The sequence below is a fragment of the Chroicocephalus ridibundus genome, chromosome 2 (assembly GCF_963924245.1).
Source record: "Chroicocephalus ridibundus chromosome 2, bChrRid1.1, whole genome shotgun sequence".
NCBI lineage: Eukaryota > Metazoa > Chordata > Aves > Charadriiformes > Laridae > Chroicocephalus > Chroicocephalus ridibundus.
In genome coordinates this window covers 31,634,658-31,655,816 of record NC_086285.1, presented here as the reverse complement: position 1 = coordinate 31,655,816, position 21,159 = coordinate 31,634,658, and the positions used below count along the sequence as shown (strand labels likewise).

Genomic DNA, 21,159 nt, shown 5'->3' with positions numbered 1-21,159 from the left:
GGGTGTACGGGACACGATGTGCCCGCAGCAGGATCCCGGGATCCGGTGCGGCGGCACCGCCAAGCATCCGAGTTGCGATTTCCGATACACCCCCACACCTCCCCCCCCCCCCCCCCCCCCCAACCCCCCCCAACCTCACCCCCGGCAGAGGATCGGAGGGGAGAGCGGAGACTCGCCCCCCGCCCTGGCGGCGGGGCCGTGGCCGGGGGGCGGCGGGCCCGGGGCCGGGTGCGGGGCGGGCGGGCGGCGATCCGGCGATCCGGCGGGGGGCGGTGGGAGCCAATGGGCGGCGGGGATCCGCCGGCGCGGCTCGGGGGCCCCTGGAGGAGGAGGAGAGGAAAAACCACGGGATTGAGCTCTGTCAGTGGCGCTCGCCGCTTCCAAGGGGGAAGTGCCGGGGAATAATTAATGTTTTTATTAAATTTGGAGGGAATTTTTTTTTTTTTGTTGTTGTTGTTGTGCAGCCGACCGCCGCGCGTGGCCTTCAGGTGGGTCCTTTCCCGCAACTTTGTCCGCCGCCCCGCGGGATTGCGCGGTGGTGGGCTGCAGCAGCGAGCCTGGGGGGGGGGGGGGCCGGGGGGGGGCCGGGGAAGAAGGCGGCTCGGTGTGTGTGTGGGTGTGCGTGGTGTGTGTGTGGGGGGGGTGTGTGTGTGTGTGCGTGGCTGTGGCCGCCGCCGTGAGGTGCGCGGCGAGCCCCGCCGTTCGCCATTACGAGTTGAGCACACGTTTGCGGAGGGTCGGGGCCGCTGCCACTTGCGCGGATCGCCCGGGGGGTACGGCGGGGAGCGTAAATAAAAGCCGGCCCCTCGCCCGGCTTTCTGCTGCCGCCTCCGAAGTGCTTTCGCTCCGTGTTTTCCTGGCAGAAGCGTGTAACCCAGGTGAAGGCAGAGAAGGGAGGGTTGTTTTTTATGAATGGGACTCTTTGAGGTTAATTAGCTATGCAAATTCAAGCAGTTCATTCATGTTTTTTCTCCTTTTTTTTTTTTTTTTTTTTTTTTTTTTTTTAAAATCTAAAAGCCATCTTGTATTCCCCTCTAGGCTGATTGGAGTCCAGATCCCGAGGAAATCTCCAGATCAAATGCCCAGTAAATAAAACACTGAGCTAAGACTTGCGGAAGAGCTGCAGAATGGATGGATTTTATGACCAGCAAGTGCCTTACATGGTCACCAATGTGAGTGATCGGTTCAAAGTTGGTGTTTATAAACTTGACTCCGACTTATTTCTGTGGGGGAGTTTTGCAGACAGAGTATCTGCTTTGTTGCCGCTGTAGGGGCGACTCTTCATCTGGGAGCCTTGCCTGCAAGATGAGCCTGTCTTCTTAGTTATTTCAATAAAGCATCGCGTTCTTTTAAAGACAGTTTTGGGATGATTAAAAAATCATGCACATGATTAGCGGATGAGAGAGTCAAGAGCAGCAGCAGCTGCATTCAAAGTTTCTGGCTCCATTTGCCTGCAATGCTCAGAAGAATGAAGTTGAGGCAAACGTTAACATATTTTTTTTTCCCTTTTTTTTTTCTTTCAGGACTTTGCAAACAATATTATAAGCAACGCAGGGAAACAAAGAAGTCTATTATAATCTCATATCTGGGTTCTCCTCTGTAGCTCATGCAGAGGGGATTTATGTGTTATTGTGTAGGTTTATGTACTTTAGATGCTAAAAATACATGGTTGGTATTGTGTTGCAGCTTGAACACATTATATATGTATCTGTACAAATAGATGTCTACATAGATAGATAGAAATGTGTTGCATTTAGTCACAGGAATCTTTTGGAGGATGTTAGGTAGGTGCTCAGCACTATCTTTTGCTAGAAATTGGAGGCTGCAAAACGATCATTTCCCTATTTGAAAATGAAGAATTCATGCCAGCTTTGAGTATTCTTGATTAAATGGAAAAAAAAAATCCAAAACCCTCAGATTTCTAAAGTAACTGATCTTTCCTGTTTATAGAATCCGCGTGGGAGAAACTGTAATGAGAGACCGACAAATGTCAGGAAAAGAAAATTCATTAACAGAGACCTGGCTCATGATTCAGAAGGTGAGGGCTTGTTCTCCCCCCCCAACTCCCCCCACCCACTTACTAATGCAGAGAAGCTTTTTGAGAGCTCTTTATTTATTTATTTTGGAGATAAATATATCTAGATCAATCTGAATAAACAAGACAAGAAAATTGCATTTACTACTGCAGAACAAACCGGCAAAGGCAGTAAACTCATAAAGTTGATATTCTTTCCTTGACTTCCCCTGTTGCGTTTTAGGTGCTGCTGCAGGTGTGGCACACGGATGTCATGCACTGAGGCCAAGCCTTTGCAGCATCTGACACAAGTCACGGCTTTTTCACCTTCAAGCTTCTTGAGATTGAGGGCTTTCCTCATTCCTCCCATCTCTTAACATCCTTTTCACTGGTGTGTCTTCACTGGGGGTTGCAGGAGCAAGAATGCCAGTGTGCAGACTGTTGGTTTTCACTCTAGCTTTACTGTAGAGCTAGTAGTCAGGCTCCTGGTGTCTGGTAGCCCATTTCTATTGCTGTGTGACACTGGTAGGGTTAAAAATCCCGGGAAATTCGGTTAAGGAACTCTAGAGTGGACAAAGTTTTGGAGGGCCAAGGATTTGTAACTTAGTCCCATCAGTAGCTACTCACGTGATTGCAGCTTCAGAACTGTAGTCTGGCGATAGCTGTTAACACTTCTTTAGGTTACAAGGTCAGTATAGATGCTACGCCTACACCCCTGTGAGTACATAAGGCATATAGGAAGGTATATAGGGGTTTACAACTTACCCCTATATAAATCTTACCAGGGTGAGGACACACTGATACACTTTTCAAAATCCCTAGTTGTTTGGAAAAGTTTATTCTAGGGTAGATTGAAAAGAAGTCAATTTTCTGATTCTCAGTTAAATGATTTCCCAGCATGAACATGAGGTATCAGTCCACAGGATAAATGAATAGCCTCTGTCATTTGAGTGTATGTAAATAGTTGTCTGTCAGCATTCATAAAAGAGGAAGTCTCTCTCAAAATACAGTAAATTAAAAATAAACCATTTGTCAGTTCAAATATCCGACTTAGTAAACAGAATTTTCATAACTGAGTTTCTGAGCTTTGCAAGTAAGCCGAATGCTGCTCTGGTTTACAACCATTATAAGATTTCAGTGAATTGGAAAGAAAGATAAGCTGCTGCAAAACTTAGTCCATGGAGAAAGTCGTTTCACTTTAAAGAAGTACAGTGAGTGCAGCATAGAGGAAATAGTGGTGATTCTCCTATCATACAAAGTAAAGCATAAGGGGAAGTACAAAAGATTTCCCATTTCTGTTAGCTATTGCAGCATCTCAGGTCTTTGCTTCGAATTTTTTATATGATAGTTACGACCCTACTAATAAAAATACTCAGTCGTTGTTCGGGCAGAACTCCTGCTGAAGTCCAAGAGAGCTTTATCTGGGGCAGATATTGCAGGAGGCCCAAATTGTGTAAGGAGAAATAGTTCACCTGTAAGAAAGATTATAATTTTTAACTTTTCTATGCATTGCTGAATGAGCCTTTTATACTACAGAGCTTGGTTAAGATTCTGGTTATTACTTCAAGAGTTGATAAAATAATACAGTAATTACCTCTTTTTTTATTAATAGGTGTAGAAAAAATCATTAACTGCAACCCGAAAATACCTACTTTGTCTGTTCGTTTGCCTGCCAAAATAGAATTCGTGTACATTGTTCTTCAGGAAAAATATATTTTCAAATATATTTTAATCTTACAAAGAGATTAAAGGTGTGAGTCTTTTATCCCTGTCTTCATCTTTTTCAGAACTCTTTCAAGATCTGAGCCAATTACAGGAGACGTGGCTTGCAGAAGGTAAGGGAAAAAACTGCTTGTAAAAAGAGGAAAAACAACTCTGGAGGGGGAAGAAAAAAAAAAAGTCCTGAACTTGCTGTCTTAATGTTCAGCCCAATTAATTGAGCTCTAAAAGAGCCACCTCATGTGTCATGCATACATTAGAGCCTCTGATGAGTTTGTCTTTGGGGACTCTGGGGCTGCTCTACCCAGTGTCATCACAAATTACCAGGAGAAATTGCTTCCAGCTCACAATCACATCTGCTTTTGGCAAGAACTAATGCACCAAGACTTCAAGTTCTAAGCCTGTGTTCAGATTTTAATTGCAATTGATCAGGTTTATATTATTGTACCTCGAGAGACTACATACAGCCAGAACTGGGCTTGCTGTTTCCTTTAGAGCAGCACATATAATTATTTGGTGTTCTGGTGGAGTACTTTTCTGATGGCAGAAATTAGTTTCTCTGGGTTCATCGGGACGGGATGCTTCAAGATTTAAGTGCAAGTGTCTTCTTTCCACCTTGTTCACAACACAGAACATTAGGTGTGTATGGAATACTTAAAAAGTACTATTTCTTTTTTTTTTTTTTTCTGAAACCTTTAAATATTTTGCATGTTATTTTTGTCTGCGTATTGTAGTTGTGAGATTGTGTACTGGGTGATTAGAAAACTGGCATCGGTCTGTTTTACACCTGCTTGTGCTTTTAAGTATTTCAAATAATCTTGCAGAGCACATTCTACTGAAGAGAAAACGTTTAAGAACAATAATGTAGAAATCTGAATTTAGAGTAGCTGTTGAGAGATTCATTTAACAATAATAAAAAATGAGCTGCTGCATTAAGAGAACTTTAACAAAATGCAAGATAGCTTTCTGCTTGTTGAAGTGTATTTGTTCTCTTCAGCAATATTTTCAGATTTTTTTTTCTTTGCTATTTATTATTTCAAGAATAAAGATTTTTATGCATTGTCTGTTCTTAATATTTCTGCTTGAAATATTGAAGTAAACTTCTGCATCTGAAATAAACATGATTTTGATGGAAGTTAACATAATCTCTCCAAATTTATCCTGATTTAAATGAATGTGAGTATTCACATATGTTTAATTTTTATTGTGTACTGGACTATGCACAGTTGTTTATAGAATAGATGTTACGCTTTTTTTGGGAAAGGATAAATGTTGGGGTGGACTGCTTGCTGCTGGTTTTCATAGAGAGAGGGAAATATTGCTGATGACTACCTGCCTACATACTGATTTTGTTTTAACAGCTTTATATATAGTTACTCAAGTTCTTAACCTGTAGGTAGGTTGTGGGGTGTTGTTTATTTTGCTGACATTTTTATTCTCCTAGCATTATTTTTAGCGTGTGATTATTCTGTATATAATCAAAAAAGTCCTCTTTAATGCATCAAAGGATGTATTTTTATGAATTAATATGGTTTTTTCCTAATAATTGAAAACAGGATGTCCTGTACTAAGATAATTTTTTTGTAGTATAATGATCAGATACAACTGTAACTGTCTCCCTGTGGTAATGTGCCTTAGGATCTCTTTATTTTGTATCGTCTCATTCATTCCAACAAGCTAGAAGTATGTTAAAATACCACTCAAAAGATACTGTTTTTTGATGGAGAGGAGAACTTTTAGTTTGATTTTTCACAGGCATAGTTGTTTTTGTTTCTGAAAATGATTAAATTCCTTTCGTCGTAAGTCAGAAAAATAGAGGCAGATTCATAATGCATGTGCAGATAATAATGTAAGTTTGAAAAATAATATGGAATGTAAAACTGATTTAATCATTTCTGTAGGTGCATAAATTACTGTAATGGCAATTTTTATTCTGGAGGCACTGCTTATTTTAGACTGGAATGAGTTGTTTGAAAGCCTTTTTTTCTCTTTAGCCGAGTCTGTTTCACTTAATAAATTTAGATAGGTTTTGAGAGGGAAAAGGTGTCTAGTCCTGTGTCAGCTAGGTTGAGGAACCTTTGTAAAAGCAGATAGCATCGTCTGGTAAGTATTTAAAAATGAAAAAAAAAAAAAAGTTGCCTTTTCACATAGTAGAGGAAAATAAAGCTAAAGAATGTTATAATCATATTTTTCCATGGCACATTACAAATAAATATTACAGATTTTTCAGTGTTCTAGAAATATTTTAAGAAAACTGCGTGTTTCAGGCCATGCCATGGTTTTAGCTGTTCCATAAAACACAAACTTTGCACAGCTTTACTAAAGGCTAAACTAAAACTGAAATAAAAAGTCAAGATGAGAAACTCAAATATTGAGCTATAAACTTGATCCCAAATTTTTATTAAAAAAAACCCCACTCAAAACAACTTTTGGTAGTCTGTATAATATACTAGTGTTTGAGGATATTGTAGCTCTGCTCAAATGTCTACAAGATTGAGCTTAGCCAGGAAACAGATTTTGAAATCAGACTTGTTTACCCATTGCTAGATGTGTCCATTTATGTTCTTCTGGACCTTCATAGGCTAGAAGTCTGCCAATTTGGCAGCATCAGTAATGTTTACATATTTCTTTTCATAATGCTCTGGAGCCAGGGAAATGACCATGAAATTTTAAAACATCTTGACCCTTTTTAAGAAAAGCAGTGGCAGCTGACCAGGTTTCTCCCACGAGTTCAGATCCCCACTGGGGAGTAACCAGGTCAAAAATCTACTTATTAGTTAGGAGAAGAAAGTGAGTCGCATTTTGAGACACTCAAAACATGCTTGTGGATTTTTTTTGGGTTTGTTTTTCCTGCAGCTACATCACGTATTTTAGCCTGGAGATTTTTACAGTTAGTGTCACCTGTGACAAGTTGGTGGTAAACAAGTAAACACAAAAGAAATGTATTCTTTTCTGATAGGAAATGGTGGGGGGTTCGCATGTAGGAAAGAATTAATCCAAAATGTAACCAGTTCAGTAACCTTTTTAATATTTTATTACTCCATAATTAACAAGCTGAATACTGCTTACAGAAAACTTACAAATGTATTCCACTAGCTGCATGCTAGGTTTTTATGGAAATAAGTTTTGCTTCTTACTCTGTAGTATTAAATGTGTAGGAAAGAATCTAAATTCTTTTGATGTAAAACTTACTCTGAATAAGGTTCCCTCATGTCAATTGTTATGCAGGACAGAAGATAGATTGTAACTGTTTCCTGATGCCAGAAATTGAAAGTGGGAAGCCTTTAATACTTGTTTCAACCTTCAAACATGAAAGGAAATAGTTAAAATTGCCTATTGCAAACCAAGGCAAATATTATTCAGATATTATCTTTTGTTTTATATTTAAATAACTCGATGGCAACATTTTGTCATGATAATATTATAAAATGACTTTATTGATTCTGTACATCTGGAATCAGATTGGTTTTGGCAGATAGCAATTGTTCAGTGACTTGAAAAAAATGGGTCAAATATTAATCTAATGTTATCTCATCATGGTAGCTGTTACTTCTTACTCTGGAATAAAAAGAAGAGAGAGCAAATTCTTAGTGAGTGAAAGTCTTCTTTCCATTGTGAAAGCATTTGGTTTTGAGGGAACAGTAGATTAACAAAAACCCAGATTTTTCTTTAAAATTACTCTTTCGGGTACTAGTTTCTCCTAGAGCGTGTTAAAGATACGTAAAAGACATTCAAAGCAAAGATAAATAATGATTTTATGCACTAGATCTGCTTCTTAGAGCAACAGATAATATGCTTCTCAGATGGTAATAAACTGAAAAATAAAATACAATGTTCTTTGGGTCACTTGAAAAAATACAAAAAGATTAAGTGAACAGTAAGTGGTTTGAAATAATAGCTAAAGGTAACGGGTTGATGCCTCTACTGCAGCTTAGCGAAATTGAGTGGATGGGTACTACAAGCTACCAGTATTTAAAAGCCAGTTCTTGGTATCTGAAAGTAAGTTGTTTCTCTCAAATAATACCCAAATTTGGAATGAACTTTAGGAAATAAGTTTCTGCCCTCTGTTCTGCTATCATGAAGGATGCACCAGCATCGCGATGATGTCTAAGCTACTGTTGACTTCTAGTTTATTTCTTAAATGAGGAGGTATGAAAACGAGTAGTTCCTAGTTCTCAAAGGATTGTTTTTAATGAAAGTAGTAGATCTTCAAATATTAGTCTAGTAAAAGTGACTTCATGTAAATCAGTGAAGATGTGTAGCAGCTTACTCTGGCTGAATACTTTCTTCTGCTAAAAACTTGTAAAATTTACCCAGTGTAAGGCAAATGCTATGTAGCCGTATTCAAGAACTATCCGCATTTTTATAGGAGCAAAAATAGGCAAGAAATAATAATTTAATACATCCATGGATGAAATCTGTCCGAGAGGGACAGACACTCTCAAAAGCAGTGAAAGGATTTTCATTTTGGAATTTGTAATCCAGAGAATAGCAGCCTTTTTTTTTTTAATTTTTTTTTTTTATTTTATTCTAGTGATCTGACAGATTTGGCTTTCAAATACTCCTAACTCTTGATCTTAAATATCTGTGCATAAAAAAGAGACAAGGTAGATTAGAAAAAATGGGGGGAGGAAAGGGGTGCTCTTTTAAAAAGGAAGCTAAAAGAAATAAAACCACCAGAAATCTGCAAGTCTGAAAGTCTGTGTAGTAATAAACTTTTTAAAGTTTTTTCTTGTTTGCTGGAGAAGTAGGTGCCTTTTACTCAAAATAATAATTTTCAAAGGTGTAGTGGGGTTTGTGAACTATGAAGGGTGTAGTGAAATGTTAAATGTGAGTGTTCCTTTTAAGCTAACTCTTTTCTCATTTTTAGCATAGCAGCAAATGAAGAGCAGATTCTACAAACCCATCTTCATATTCCTAGGGATTATTCACATAAGGAAGAATTTTGAGATCTGGAGCTAGTTTTGAACTCCATTTAAGTTTATTAGTCAGAGCATCTCACTTTATGTAAAAAGGGTTTGGGGTTGTTTTGACAGCAAATCCAGTGCTTATGGGAAATAATATTTTTTACCATCTTGAAATTTGTCACTGTTTTGCCTTCTGAATGCTCCTTTGTTAGAAACAGTTGTTCCTGTGGAAAAAAAAAAAACAAGCAACAAACCAAACAAAAACCAACCAACAACCAAAATGCCCCCCCGCCCCGATCTTTCAGGAATACTTAAAATTTATACAATCTTTCAGATATTCAGAAGTGACAATAAATCAAAGAAAACTCAATAGACTTATTACTGTTGAGGCCTGAAGTCTTATTTTAGCTGAAGCCAAAATGCTGCTGCTCATATATAATTCCCTGTCAATTCCAATTTCTTTTGCCACTTTGAATAAATCATTGATACTTTAAAAGGAATTGCTCTTAGCTCTAAAAGTGAAGCTTGAGGTCAGAGAACGCGGCACCACAGGAAGTGTTCCGCTACCTGAAATAAAGTTTGAAGTGAAGCGAGGAGGTTTGCAGCTTCTTGTTTTTCTGGAAAGTTTCTTTTTTTTTTTTTTTTTTTTTTTTTAACAGGAGCACCTTTCCCTGGAGCGCAGCTGAGCTTTTGGAAGCAGTTTGTAACTGGGAGAAGGAAGAGTTAAATTTAAGCCTTTTATAGCTCGCTTAACTTTTCATTTATTAAATACGTTCCTCAGCAGGTCTGCGCTGCATCTTGAGACAAAGCAGTGAAATCAGTGTGTTTATGCCTAAAGTTCAAGTTTACTTTGCTGTAGCTTTCTGGAAGGGTGTGACATGAAAAGCTTGTGGTTGGGGCCACATGGTTCATGCTGGACTGTGTTTTTGTGAATGGAGGCAGAACTCCAGTTCTGACTGCTTGTCTTGAGGAATTGCTTCGGAGATCAGCTGTCTCATTCACTGGCAGAAAGAATGACTCATACATCTTCTGCCTTGTTTGGCTCCAGGTCATTGTTACAGTGGATAGAGCTGGTTTTAATTAAATATTAACTCCTTTTGTCCTGGGTGCTTGTTAATGGGGACTTTTTATTTTTGTTTACTGGCAATGAAAGCAAGCTAACAGGCCCTAGTTTTAAACCTCCCCCCCCCCCCCCCCCCCAAATTGCTTTCCCTTTGCAAAATGAACTGTCAGTTCAGCTTTTCAAAGGCTTTTTAAAGCTGTAAAAACTCCAAACAAATATTAAGTATTTTTGTGCTGTGAATGTTTGCTTTTGGCAAACGGATTTTTAACTCGGTAGGTAGTGAAACTGTAAAATCTAAACTGATAACATTCTCAAGATCATCATTAACATTTCTGTACACTTCCCAAATCCTCTTGAGACATTGTAGCTATAATCAGAAGAAAAAGAAAACTTTTGGTAATAATCTAGACCGAGCTGGATAGCTTATGCTGCAGATGTTGTCTGCTTCAGGAGTCTGAGACTTGATGGCTCTGAATGTGGAATGAACTAATGTGGCTGCTTCTGCTATTAGCAGTAAAAGCCACGTGCTTAATATCCTTCAAAACCTTTTATTAGTCTTTTGGAATACACTTGCCTTCTCAAACCCCCATAATTAAGTAGCTCAGGGAAATACTCTCATTCAGTTAGATGATCATTTCAGATATCTTTTTCAATTTTCCTCTGAATGGCAAAGTAAAAAAAAAAAAAAAAGTTTTGGTGATTTATGCATTGTGTCTTGTGTTGAGTATGTTAACAGAAGACCAATGAAGATTTTATGGCAGCCTAGCTGAATTGCAGTATTTGTGAATAAAAGAAAAGGGGAAATGAATGGCGTATGTGTATAAATGTGCAGACAGTTGCAGCACCGCAAGTCACATTTTCCTTTGGACATTCAGGTTGAAGTGTCTTTACCTGTCTGTTTAATTTGCTACAAAGTCTGCCTGTAATTATCCAAACTCAAGGTACAAAAGCCCTCTTCTTCCCTTTGAGTAATGGGATGATGTATCCCAACAATTTGCCCCCTCACAGCAAGATGCTGGTGGAAGAAGTCCGTGTATTGGGCTGCTGATGGTTGCTTGCATTTCTGCAGTATGATCATGTGTGAGTTTCAGTTCTGCTAATTTAAAAATAATACCAGATTAAACAAAGGAGTACTTTAAATTCTCATTTTCAACAGTTAGCGGGTCCTTTTAATTTCCTCGTATAGGCTTGTGGGCTCCTTTCTAACGTACTGATGCTACTAAAATTAGATTCCAGTAGGAAATGTATGTTCCTGGGTTGAAGATTTTGGATGTTGTTATTTGTCTTGTTTCTATTTGGCAGAGTTCTAAACACTTCTTAACTTGCTGTACTCCCTTTTCCTACAGAGGCTTTTAAGGCTATGTCAACATTGTATTTAAAATACATTTTGACAGCGTGGTGTCTACCTATTTCTAGAGTACTGTTAAAGGATGCGCCTTGATCTCTATTAAATATGCCTTCATAAATTTTGGGGATCCATGAATGAAGTGAAGTGTATTTTTCTTGCTTACTCCAGACCAAATCAGGGGTAATGACGGTTATCTCTAAAGTAATATACTGATTTCCCATGACAGTTCAACCAGATGTATTTTACTTTTTCTTACTCTTTGGCTGGAAAAAATAAAAGACCTCATTTACCGATACGTACATATATCTCTACAACAGATTTATCCTGGAGTAAGACATGTTAAACTGATAAAAGCAGAATAAAGCATTGGTAAAGCAGTCCGGTGCACGGAGTATGCTCTGGGAAGTTATATAAGATTGCTGTCCCAGTTCTGCAATCGTTAAATGTAGCCTCCCGATTTCAACAGGAGGGTTTTTGTTTTCTTTTAGTCTTTTTCAGATGTCGTGGATTCACAAATTAACACATACATATATAAATATATAAACGTAAAATACACGTTTGCTTATAAAAAATTAAAGTCATACTAGTCTCCTTGTTGCATTTGAAAATGATAGCTGACTTAAGAAAAATGTGTGGGATGTGTCTTCTGTAAGCAAGAAATTACTTGATACAATTACTTTAGCCCTGAATGTACTCACAAGCCATTCAAAAACAACTGGAAATGTAAGAAATCCTCAGGGATTGATTTTGAAGTAGGATACCTTCATTTTGTAATTGGATTTTTCTGTGACAGTCAAATATTTGGCATTTTTGTAAGGAAAATGCCTAACATTCACATGCAGTGAATTGCATGAAATGTCAGAAATTGCAGAGTGTTAGTATTTGGGCTCATATTGTCCCTGAGTTCATTTCTGGTAAAAGTCCTGTGGTTTCTCTGGAGGAGAGAGAAGCGTAATACATCAAAAATACTGGGAATATTTGGTTTGGTAAAATACATGTTTTATACAGCTTCAAACTTTGAGGAGCTAACATGTCCTCAGAGGTACTGGTTTCTTCTAAAAGAATAGGTTATTAAAAAAAACCCGAACAACAAAGCAACAATAGCTATGCTTTTTCTCAGAGTAATGCTAATTACACTTCGTGTATTTATCTTACTCACACTTCTTTTCAAATCTGTGTTTGCAGATTTCCCAAGGTCATTTGTCCTTAAGGGGTGTTTGCTGCAATTAAGACAGTAGGACTTTAAACATTTATTTTAAACCTGAGAGCAAATAATTTTTTGATATAATGAGCCTGATTCTGAACTTGGGGAAAAAACCTCTCAGTTAAGTCATTAGAAATAGTTCCTGAAGTGAGGAGTGGAGATCTGGTCCATGAAGAGTCCTGTAGTGCACATTCCCAGTAATTGTGAGTAATTATAATTAAATATGTGTTTTTAATTCAGACAAATTCTGTTAAAACTAGTAGCAATTGCACGTATAGGAAGGGGAGCGTATGCTTCCTAAACTTAGAAAGCGTGCTGAATGGCATTAAAGTTAATGTTTTATTATTTAACGTATTTAATGGTGTGATAGTCGCTGTTTCGATAAATGATTATATAACCAGTATTTACCTCTCAAATCTTGTTGGGTAACCAGATCACGGCAGATGTTAACTTTTAATTAAGATCATATGAATTATTTGCTTGTGTTTAGACAAGAAATGTGTAAATGGAAATATTTTCCCAACCGGTAATTCTATGCAGCTTTGCCGTCAGGATTCTAGTTAGTGTATGTTGAGGAGCGGGTGCCGAAGTTCAGGGATGGATCTGAAGCTGGATCTCTCTCGGGAGGTACCCAGAACCGGTCGTTCTCCAAGGATGCCGCTTCTCAGCATCACGTACTGCATTTGAATGTATTCACCTATAGTAGACGTTCAGTGGTATTTCTAGCTTAAATGGTTTAAATCAGTTTGCAACACAGTATGAGAGATGGCTAGTGTCTTAGATATACAATGAAAAGGAACCGTGGTACCACAGACACAAAATTATGTATCAGCAGACCGTGAAACGATTGTATTTTATAGCTCAGGTTTGTGATGCAAGTTTCCTAAAAGCGAAGATGATCTTACACAAGGTGAATGGATGTTAATAATGATGCTTGCTTTAAGTAAATCTTTTCTTTCGATGTCTGAAATGTTGTCATCGAACTACGAATTCGTGGTCTGGTTAAAACGGTCATTTTTGAGTATTTAAAACAATAACAAAAAAAACCAAACCAACCCTACTGTGTTGGCTGACTGCCATGAAAAATTGGAATCACTTTTAAGCAAGCTGAAGGTGTGGTATTTTGGGGTTAAAGATGCATAAGCGTTAAAACGCTGGGATTTGGGTTTATGCAGACTTTCCGTGCAGGTGTATTGAAAACACGCACTGCTGGCTTTGACCAGTGGCAGGGTAGGTGCAGACCCTGGTGCAGGGAGCGAGACAGAGCCAGCGCCAGTGCCAGCCTTCGTGTCCTCCCATCCCCATCGCTCCGTGCCGGGGCTGCTCTGGGCTCGCGCTGCACCGCACAGCTTTGCCCCAGGGTTTAGCTGATATTAAAATGCTGCGCTTGCCTGACTTTCATACCCAACAATGAGAAAAAAAAAAAATAATCCTAGTTTTAATCTTGGCTGTGCTTCAACTTAAGCACAAGAGTCTTTATTTATGCTTTAATGGCTTCTTTTAATTCTTTCCTTGTTTTTGTTTTTCGTTTGTCTGTTTTTTTTGTTTTTGTTTTCCTTTCTTCAGCTCAGGTACCTGACAATGACGAGCAGTTTGTGCCAGACTATCAGGCTGAAAGTTGTAAGTATAGTATGAATCATCCCTTTCTTAAAAATCCGTATTTGTATATTGATATTTGGCTCTTCATATTTGTTATTTATTGTGTCATCTGCGATCATGTGATAGCTCCTTTCGCCGTTCGGTGACATCAGCGCGATGAATAGATAAAGCAAGTGGCGTTTTGGCGTGCAGCCAAAAGAAGTTGTTGGGGCTGAAGGTACAACCTTTAGCAGGGGGCCCTCTCCTGTAATGCCCACCCCCCACCCCCCCCAGCCCCAAGGGAAGCAGGGGAAAAACTCAGGTTGTGGAGGTGGAGGGAGTTTTCTCTGTCCGTGGAGTGGGGAGAGGAGCATGTTGAGCCGGTGCGGATCAGATAGTGTGGGACGTAGGAGGCGGCTCTGCTGAGCAGAAATTGGGCTGCTCGGTGCGTTTTGTGTGCAAATAAATAAACAAAATTCCCCACATAATCAATCAAATACAGCCACTTGCTGAAGCTTTTTTAAGTCGTCTTAGCATGTGGCATTTTGTTGCTCAAACAAAATTTCCCTTTGAATTAAAGGGAGGAAGCGGGAGTTATGTTAAGCTGGATGCTTTGCATTGCTTGCTACTTTACTTAACATGTGCCCAAACTTTTTTTTTTTTAGCCTGTATGCCTCAAATCATGCCTTTACCTGCTAAAGTGCTACTGTTCTGTTATATGCTGGCTTCCCTTCGCTGTACCTGCTGCTCTGTTGTTTTGGGTGGTTGCAAGGGCATAGTAAAGAAATGGCGTGAGAAATGTTATCTGACTCAAGTCACAGGCTTCTTGGAACATCTTTCTTCTTCATGGCAAGACTTCTCCCCATCATCAGAAGTCTCTTCTGAACAGTGCCTGCTGATTGCAGCAGAGCGCATGGTAGCTTTTCCGTTTTGCTAAATAACTTAAATAATTTATCCTATCAGAGTGAATTACTGCAGTTCACTAAACCAGATAGCTGTTAAATACAGCATTTGTGTACTGAAGTGCTAGGATTAAAATTAGAAAGATTAGAAAGAATTGCATTAAAATAGTTTTTAACGCAAAAACCGAATTCAGACTTGTTGAGTTTTCTTATAAATCTTTTAGAGGATTTTTTTTCCAGTTATTTAGAAACTGTTTTAAGAAGAATTTATTAAGAGTATTCATAACAGCATTTTCTGGGGAAAAAAGAAAAAAAGAAAAAGAGAAAAAGGTTTTCTCATCCCCTGGACTCTGATGTGATAGTGTACTTGTACAGCAACAATTTATTTTTATTTTACTCTGGAAGTTCCTGTACATATACCAACTAACAATCATGGCCGCTTTTAAACTTTTAAAGTTGCCCTTTGCAACAGGTTTGGTTTTTTTGGTTGGTTTTTTTTTCCCCACCTCTGGCTTCAAAGTCTCTTTTTCTTTCATTAAATTATAATACGAAAACCAAAACTATTCTCTAAGTTGAAAATCAGATACGTTATCCTACATACGGCGCTGTGTCCAAATATAGTCATGTATGCATACGTCCTTTGTGTAAGAGTACAAAGTTCAGTTAGGGCTTCTATTAACCCCCAATTATCGTTACACAACAAGTCAGTGATTCTTGGAAAATAATTTGTGAACTGTGAATGAAAAGCTCCATTGAAGTTGGTCACTGCTTTTGGTGATAAAGAAATTCTCCTAATATGGCTATTTCATTAATGCTGTTGTATTTCAAAGTTCCTTAGCCACAGCTTACACAGTATTATCAAAGGAACATTTATTTCTTCATTTCAGTTGGTTTCTTTATCTTAAGTAAAGGTCAGGAGAGCTTCCTGGAGAGTTACTCTGGCAAAGGTTATGGAGTTTCAGACATACACTTGGATATAATGTATGTAGCTGTGGGCTCTGTGAAACAGGAGCGGAGATCAACATAACCAAAGCCGTGGGGAAATTACTGCTGCAGAAGTAGCACAATTGTGACTGTTTTCTCTAGGATCCAAACCTGCCTTCAAACTCTATTATAATGACTTACTATATATAATCTATAAGTCTGTACAGTACTTCCCCTTTTACTGGCAGTAGCCTGGCAGGAGCACTTGATGCTTCTTTTTTTTTTTTAATTTTAATTCTTCTTCTTTTTTTCTTTTTTAACATGGGAGAAGATGGGCAAACTTTCATAGGTTCAATGTTTAATACACTTAATTGAGCCAAAAATGGTGAAGGACAGAAGTGTAAACCAGTGAAGGGAAGGGGGCGTCACAGCCACTTTAGTTCAGAGGCAACCAAACTGTGGTTTGCTGCACAAATTTAATTTATAAAGCTATATATAGGTAGGGGCGTGCGTGTGTGATGTGCAGAGTATGTAGAGAAACCTGAAGTGCTCCACTGAAACAGTTACAGTCTGCAGTCTGTAAAAAGGTGCAAAAATGAGTGGCGTTTTATTTCTAGCTTCATGGCTTGAGAAATGGCCTTTAAACCAGAGGTGGATTTGTGGCCTTAAATTGAAACTTGTAACATTGAAAGGAGCTGTGAGGAGCTTCGGTAACAGTAGCAGGGCTGGAAAGCTGTGGTTAAAACTTTCTCGCCCAGAAGTCACCAAGTTAGTCAACTCTTGAAGCAAGGATGTGGAAGGTAGGGGGGGAACTGATACTGCCAAGACCATGTGCTGTTTCCTAGCGCTGTGCAGGATTAAATGCCCCTTAAAGTGCCCTGGGTTTCGCGTTTCTTTTCTGTAATAATGATTTTAACTAGTAAAACTGCACTGGTATTAGTAACTAAGGGAAACATTTAGTTTAGATTAGATATACAGTCCACTTTATCCACTTAGGGATTTAACTTCAAAGCTAGCTTGGGACCGTGAATATTTCAATTATGGGTTGCTATTAAACTTCAATCAGTTTTCAAAAAGCAAACATAATATATATATATATATTTATAGTTAGGTGTGGGCTTTAGATATTATGAGTGAGATCAACAGCTAGCATAACTTCATGCGATATTATTGACGTTACTGCGATTATGCATATTTCTGCTGGCTAAGGATCCAGCATGTCAAGCTTCCCTTTAATGCTTTAAGCTTCAGTTTACCTGTTTAAAGTTGAATTTGTTTTGTTACTCCATTGTGTCTTCTGGAAAGAGGTTCTTCCTACCATAATAATCTTAGAGATGTCTGCACTTCCAAACCTTTTCTTTCTTGTCACAGCATCCAAATCCCCACCTTGTCCATCTTGTATTACCTTTTTATTAATTTTTTTTTAAACTTTGAATACCTATCACAAGGAATCTTTTTGTAGTTTAGCTCAGAGTGAGCAGAATGAAGAGTAGATAACAACTAGCCTGTTCGGGTGAAATTTGAAAAACAAATTGCAGTTTAGTGTCTTGTAACCTTCTACTTTCTGCAATGACTGAACTTTTTGAGTTCTAAGGGAGAAAAATGTTTCAGAAAGATTTTTTTCGGCTTGCAATTACACTGGAAAAATATCACAATCACATATTAAATAGTGTAATTTTCTTACTCGTTCATTTCCATTCTCATAAGAAATAGAAATTCCACACAAAGAGGGAGGAATCACTTTTACAGGCATTTACTTGGACATTCTGTGTTAGGCGGGGTGGTTTTGCCCCGTTCTGAATCTGCTTCCACACTTCAGCTGACCTGTTTGCTGTATATCCAAGTTACTTCCCAATGAGTCTTATTTTAGCAATTACATCAAAAGTTGTGTAAAGCAAAAATGGAAAATCTGTTTCTCCAAAAAGGTGAATGATTGTGGGTTGGGTTTTTTTGATTGTGTGGGTTTTTGTGTTTGTTTTTTTTTTTTTTTTTTAATCAGCATTCTGTATGTGACACTTTTTTCCAAATTCTTCCCTTATTCAAAAGACTTGGTTAAGCTGTTTTTCTGTCCTTACAAAGTCAGCATTCACGTGTGGAGAACGGTGACCTGTGTTAACTTCCTCAGATAAGGTTTCCTATTGTTTCAAGTCCATTTTCATGTACTGAGGAGGAGCCAGATCCTGAACGGGTTGTAATCAGTGGCGAGGGTTTCCGATACTGTAGAACAGCAAGGACTCTCCCATCTAGGAGTAAAAATGAATAGAGTGTTCAGTTTGCTCGAAGTCAATAGCTGTTGAGGTGAAGATTGCTTGCTCCCATTGTTTGGATGGTTTCTATGACAGACACAAGAGGAAGTAGGTAGGATTTGCTGATGTTTAAAGGATGTAGTTGGCAGAGAAAACTTGGTATTGTCAACAGTACACTGATTTGTAATTCGAGCTTGGTACAATTGGTTATAAATGGGGATTACCCTGCACCAAACCAGATTGCCTGGTGTCTTAATAGCATAACTGTGTTTTGTTTTGTTTTAATAATATGTATTTACGTTGGTCTCTTCTTCTGTTCTTCCAGAGTTTGTTGTTTGTTTTTTTCTTTTTCCTCTTTTGCCTTAAAATGTAGATTACCCATTTAAAATTCATTATAAACTCTTGCTTTTTGCTTTTTATTTGATATTGAACTTCTGCTAATGAGGATTTGTGCTGTGCTTCACCTTCTTGATCGGTTTCCTTCCTTTTCTTTCATTTTGTTCCTGTATTGTTTCCCTGACCATCACAGCCTTAACTTAACACTGCCAAGGGGTAAATGTTAATGTTAGACCACGGCTGTTGACAGTAAATGGGAAGGACTGGCTGTAAAATCCGTGCTCCTCCATGTCTGATTAAACTTTAAGATAGGAAAAATACTTTTTTAGTAGTGATTTTGTCGCTGATCTTTCACGACCTTTATTCTTTCTCTTACCTCTGGGTTTTTTTTTGGGTTTTTTTTGTTTTTTTTTTTTTTTTTTGCCTCCAGGTTTAGCAAAGGAGTTCTTTCAATGTAGATGCCAGGAGCCTTAAATTATTCAGGGATGTGCTTTTTAGATGCTCTGGCTTGCGATCTTTAAAAGCCTGCTAAAGAGAGATTCTTTACATAGGCTTCAGGTAGCTGTATTCTTCTATCATTTTAACTAATGGCTTAGGATATTCCAAATGCAGTTTAAATGAGGAAAAGCTTTAGTATTTATTTACATGTTTGTAGTATACAAAATCATGTCGGGTTTTTTTTGTTTTGTTTTTTTGTTTGTTTTTTGGGGTTTTTTTGCACTATCAGGTGAGAAATGTTCTGTTCATTTTATTTTCTTTCTCTTCTTTTGGTGATACAAATTTCAAAAGCAAATTTCAGATCTAGAAGAGTTTTCTGTTTGCTTTAGTATAGCAAGAGCTGCTGAGCAATTGGTAGAGGTTAATTTTCACTTATTTTAACATCTTTTGGAGGAAAAAACCCACACACAATTAGAACAAAGCAGAAAACACCAGAATAGTGTAAGTCCTGATGGGCATACTGAAGTCAAAAGGAGATCTGTTTACTGGGTTTGTTTTTGTTTATGATGCAGAATAGTTTAATTTTGCGGCTTCTTGAAAAAATTTTAGTGGACTGAAAAAAAAGACAACTTTTTTTTTTTTTTTAACATGATGATTCACTACATAGGCAGCTGGTATTCATGTCTTGCTAGTGCACGATGTCCTAGAAGTTGCAGTTGGTAGTGTTTTGGTTTTCTGTGCGTGGCAAGTTGCACACACCAGCTACTGTGTTTTCAGGATTTTTTTTTTATTTTTTATTTTTTTTTTTTTTTTACAAATTGCTTTTTTTTTAAGAGTCTGTGTGGCTGGCGTCACCTTTTCTTTAAGTATAGCTGTGCCAGTGTGGCACTGCAGCAGGCAGTCCGACAAATAGCCTACAAGGTGGTGCTTATTGTTCTTGGTGCTACTCCCTGGTAGGGCTTTCTGCTGCAGCTGTGTTTTGTTTCTTGCCACTTGTCTTGAAACTACTTCCTTTCGTAGGTCAGACGTTGTCAAATACAGAGACATTTAGTTATTTATTAGTCCATGCCCGACTGTGACGGATTCTTTCTAAAGGGCTGTGAGAGTCGGGGCTCGGTGGCTTGTTCCTGCCCTTAGCTTTGCATGACCTTGGGCATGTTGCTTAACATCTTTGTTTCTGGGTTTGAAGTAGGTACAGAAATGCATGTATCACTCTGCTGTGAGATACGCGGCTTGCTTAATGATCACTTATCTAGAGATCTCAAAAGCATTTTACAAAGAGAGTCCAATGCAATTGTTGTTGTAAGAGCTGGAGAGGTCAGGCTGAGGAGTCGATGCTGACCACCTTATCTCCCTTCATAGTTGCCTTAGATAGCCTCACTTCTTTCATTGTCTCCCTGAGCACTTGTTTCCTCTGTTTAAAGCAGGACTGAAACTGTTACCAGCTGTTAACTTTTTTTTTTTTTTTTAGTTCTCATTCAAAAGAAATTAGGAATTGGTGTCTCTCGGAGAACTTTGTGGGCTCATTTTGTGGTTCATCACCGGGCATTAGCCGGTGCTAATAAGGATTTTTTTCCTCTTTCTTCCTCAAGAGGATTTTTGGAAATATTTAAATCTGTCATAGTCGCAACCTTTTCCATAATTGCAAGGTTTAATTTTTGAAGAAGTTTTACCAAAAGGCAGGCTGTCGACCGTAATGCCTTTAACTTGTGATCTTAATAGTAGAGAATTTGGGGGTTTGCTTTGATGTTACTAAGCAGTTTCTGTTTATTTGCTTTTCTGCTTTTATTTTTATACTAAATTTCCAGCTTTGAAGGTTCTCCTGGATTGTAGTAGTGGTAGCGGCTCACAGATTGTCTAAGTACTGATGCTGGCCATAGCACTGTGAAACAAATGACGAGACCCCATTGAGTATGCAGCTTTTGATTTCTTAAAACTTTTAAAGTGGAAGCTATTCCTGTCAGAGTTCCCTGCGTGCTGTGATGTGAATTTTATTGCTAACGAAGAGGTACCTCTGGGCCATCCCAGCAGAGACAGCAGCTGTATTATGCAGATGTTGCTCAGCTGCACGGGGCCGCTGTGAACCTGATGGTCTCCGTGCATGGTCTCTCATGCAGGGCATGCAGGAGCCCAGGCAGGTGAACAGGGCTCTTCTTGTGGGGTTTTGTCCCTCTGTCTGCCCCCTGGCATTCCACTGGCGTGTCCCTGCTCGACCAAGCTGACTTACTTTCCTTTCCTCAGAACCCCATCCTTGTTTGCTGTTTTATTGCAGATTAAAGGCTTAGGTTGCATGTGGAGGTTATCAGCTAATGAATAAACTTCAGTCATCCTGTCCTGTGATAAATCTGTCTCCTAGATCAAAGATGAAGCATGTAGACCTTTTTTCTTTCAAATGGTAATTTCTTAAGGCTGTCAGATCACTTCCGAAATTCTGTTTACATAAAAACAAAAACATTAAACATATTTTATTCAAAATGTTG

General features: G+C 38.5%; 1 protein-coding gene across 7 annotated transcripts in view; it reads left to right on the top strand.

Moving 5' to 3' along the window:
• The first annotated feature begins 279 nt into the window (after positions 1-279).
• ETV1 (ETS variant transcription factor 1) overlaps positions 280-21,159 on the top strand; it is a 68,399-nt gene continuing 47,519 nt past the window's right edge. The window contains exons 1-5 of one of the 7 annotated variants that reach the window (XM_063324928.1): positions 280-488; positions 1,039-1,172; positions 1,951-2,038; positions 3,802-3,849; positions 13,822-13,875. In XM_063324928.1, coding sequence (XP_063180998.1) covers positions 1,128-1,172; positions 1,951-2,038; positions 3,802-3,849; positions 13,822-13,875 — 235 coding nt within the window. In that variant the 5' untranslated portion in view covers positions 280-488; positions 1,039-1,127. Of the gene's footprint in view, positions 489-683; positions 879-1,017; positions 1,173-1,950; positions 2,039-3,801; positions 3,850-3,993; positions 4,373-13,408; positions 13,486-13,821; positions 13,876-17,910; positions 18,018-21,159 lie in introns of those variants that run through there. The other 6 variants (XM_063324925.1, XM_063324927.1, XM_063324926.1 and 3 more) reach the window with 6 other exon arrangements.